The sequence below is a fragment of the Lygodium microphyllum genome, chromosome 4 (genome assembly GCF_053477565.2).
Source record: "Lygodium microphyllum isolate KBCC chromosome 4, Lygodium_microphyllum_v1.1.10, whole genome shotgun sequence".
In the NCBI taxonomy this organism is placed as follows: Eukaryota; Viridiplantae; Streptophyta; class Polypodiopsida; order Schizaeales; family Lygodiaceae; genus Lygodium; species Lygodium microphyllum.
The window spans coordinates 45,953,641-45,956,042 of NC_141138.1; the positions used below are offsets into that span (position 1 = coordinate 45,953,641).

General features: G+C 49.9%; 1 protein-coding gene across 1 annotated transcript; it reads right to left on the reverse strand.

Annotated features, from left to right (window-relative positions):
- Positions 1-472: 472 nt before the first annotated feature.
- LOC148036995 (aspartic proteinase CDR1-like) lies at positions 473-1,987 on the reverse strand. Its single transcript, XM_087677057.1, has one exon. The coding sequence runs from the start codon at positions 1,985-1,987 to the stop codon at positions 473-475; it is 1,515 nt and encodes a 504-aa protein (XP_087533183.1).
- Positions 1,988-2,402: the final 415 nt, after the last annotated feature.

Below are 2,402 nucleotides of genomic sequence, written 5' to 3' on the forward strand. Positions count from 1 at the left end.
AATGAAGCCAAATATAAAATTAGACTTGGATACAAAATGAATTGTTGTACATTACAATAAGAAATTTTGATTGTAGTGAACATATTTACTTTAATTCATGTAACTTTTCTTGTATAATCATTGGTTTGGTAATTCGAAATCTAAAATCTTTTAATATTTTGAACAAAAACAACTTAATCAATACAAAAGCAATACCATATTCATCACAAAATGAACTTGTTTAAAATTATATTAGTTGTCAAACAAACTGGAAAAAAGATAAATGAAAAATCTCCGTTAGCTCAAATGTGTTACCAGTTTCCTATCAAGGTAATTGGCCATGGGAAGGGTGTGGCAGGTCGCAAAAATAAACCTGACGACAGTAACACTACACATGTCAAACGAAGCATAATCGTTGCATAATCGGTTTTGTCTTGTCAAAAAGAGTTGTTGGCACAGGATTTTGAGCTTCATTCCATGGATGCACATAAATTTACATGGAATCACACTGGGTGGGCTTCACGTATAAGCGGTTGCCCTCGAGGTCATAACCAACGTGGAAATTTTGCTGCTGCATGTTGCCAATGAGGGAGAAGTCCTCATTGGGGGCAATGGCGAGGCAGAAGTAGTCATTGATGCGGACGAAGTAATTGGGCAGGGACAAGTGCATGTCTAGATTGTTAAGGAAGTGGAAGGAGAGGCTGGGGATGGTGGTGGAGTAGTCATGGTGGATATTAGGAGACACCGGACGGTAGCAGAGGTCGAGGCCGAGGAGGCGGGAGGAGTTCCTCTGGGGCAGACGGGTGAGGTACTGTTGTTGAGGATCAGCGTTATCAATGAGGGAGGCGAAGGCTCGGAGGACGGGGCGGTAAGTGGAGGGCTGGAGGTAGGTGAGGGTGGACCCGGAATCGAAGATGGTGAGGTTCTGGGAGTGCGGGTCGGAGATGCCGAAGCGGCGGCCGCCGACGCTGATGCCTTGAAGGGAGACGTAGTAGAGGGTCGTGCAGAGGGCGGGGCCCGGGAGGAGGGGCGTGGAACTGTCGGCGGTCGGCATCCTGCGGGGGCCGGGAAACAGGGCGCCGTGGCGGGCACCCAGGCAGTAGGAGAACGCGCGGCCTCCAAGGGTGGGCCCCAGCTGCGAGGTCAGGGACACCGTACCGCGCCCCAACCCCACTACGCCGCTTGCATTGGCGAAGCCACCACGGGGACCGTTCTGGCGCCCGCATCCGAACACGAAGTCAGGGAAACTCTGATTCGACGCCAGAGTCAGCGTCTCGCGTGCCACCACCCCTCTCGAGTAGGTGCTGTCCGCGTACGTGTACCTGTAAGAGCAGCTCTCTTTGTCCTCCATATTATAATTCTTCAACGCATCGCATGGCCGCCCGTCGACTCCGGATCCTCCCCCGGCCTGCAGCCCCGCGCAGTCCGCGTCCCCGCACCCCACCACGCTGAACGTCGTCGAGCTCGCCGGATCGTAGATGGCCTCCGTCTGTGGGAAACACCCCCCGTCGGCACCGCACGGCTCGCACTGAGTCCACACCAGATCGCTCCCCGTGTCCACGATCGCCGTGATGGTCTGCGGCGGTGAGCCGATCTGAAGTGTCGTCACGAACTCGCCCTCCATACCATACATCGGCTGCCAGTAGAACGGCTGATCTTTATAGTTATCGTCAGCGTCTTCTCCTGGTGATTTTGTTATTCTTCCCTTCAGTGATCTGACACGGGCATGGCTTCTGAAAATTGCTCCTCGGACCAACCCAGTCGAGGATGGCCATAATGACGATCTGTAGAGAGGCATTCCAACCACGTCGTTCCTGGTGGTATTTTGGTTTAGAGCGTTAAGAACATAATGAGTATGGTCTGATGCTGTACGGGGCGTGAGAGGAACGCCCATAATTTGGATTGCAGCTGCAGCAGATAATGATCGAATCGAGATAAATACAATATACGCGATCATGAGCTGCACCGCTGCCGTTACTCGCACCTTCTCCCACATTGTCTGATACATGTCGGCTAAGCAGGGAAAATCAAGGTTGAGAGGGGATCATTGTCATCTAACTGCAACCGTGACGAACAAATAATTGATTGTCGCCCTCACAGAAGACTGCCAGCTGGTAGCATCTCGCCGGCTACACAGAACTGCGGATCAACCTCAGCCAACTCTAGCTAGGTATCGGCAAGCCTGGGTACGTATCCATAGATATATATCTGAGTTAGTCCACGCCAGACTTTTTTTTCGCGACATGTTCAACAAAGCTTTTCTTCCTTTTTAAAAAAAAACAAACAAAAAGCTAAGTTGCATTAGCTTATTTTTTGAGAGCATTAAGATTATTTATAAGAGGGGGAAAGAAAAAGCATTTACGACTGTGTTTTACGAGCAAAAACAATAGCAAATCATTTCTATATAAAATACTTCCACAATC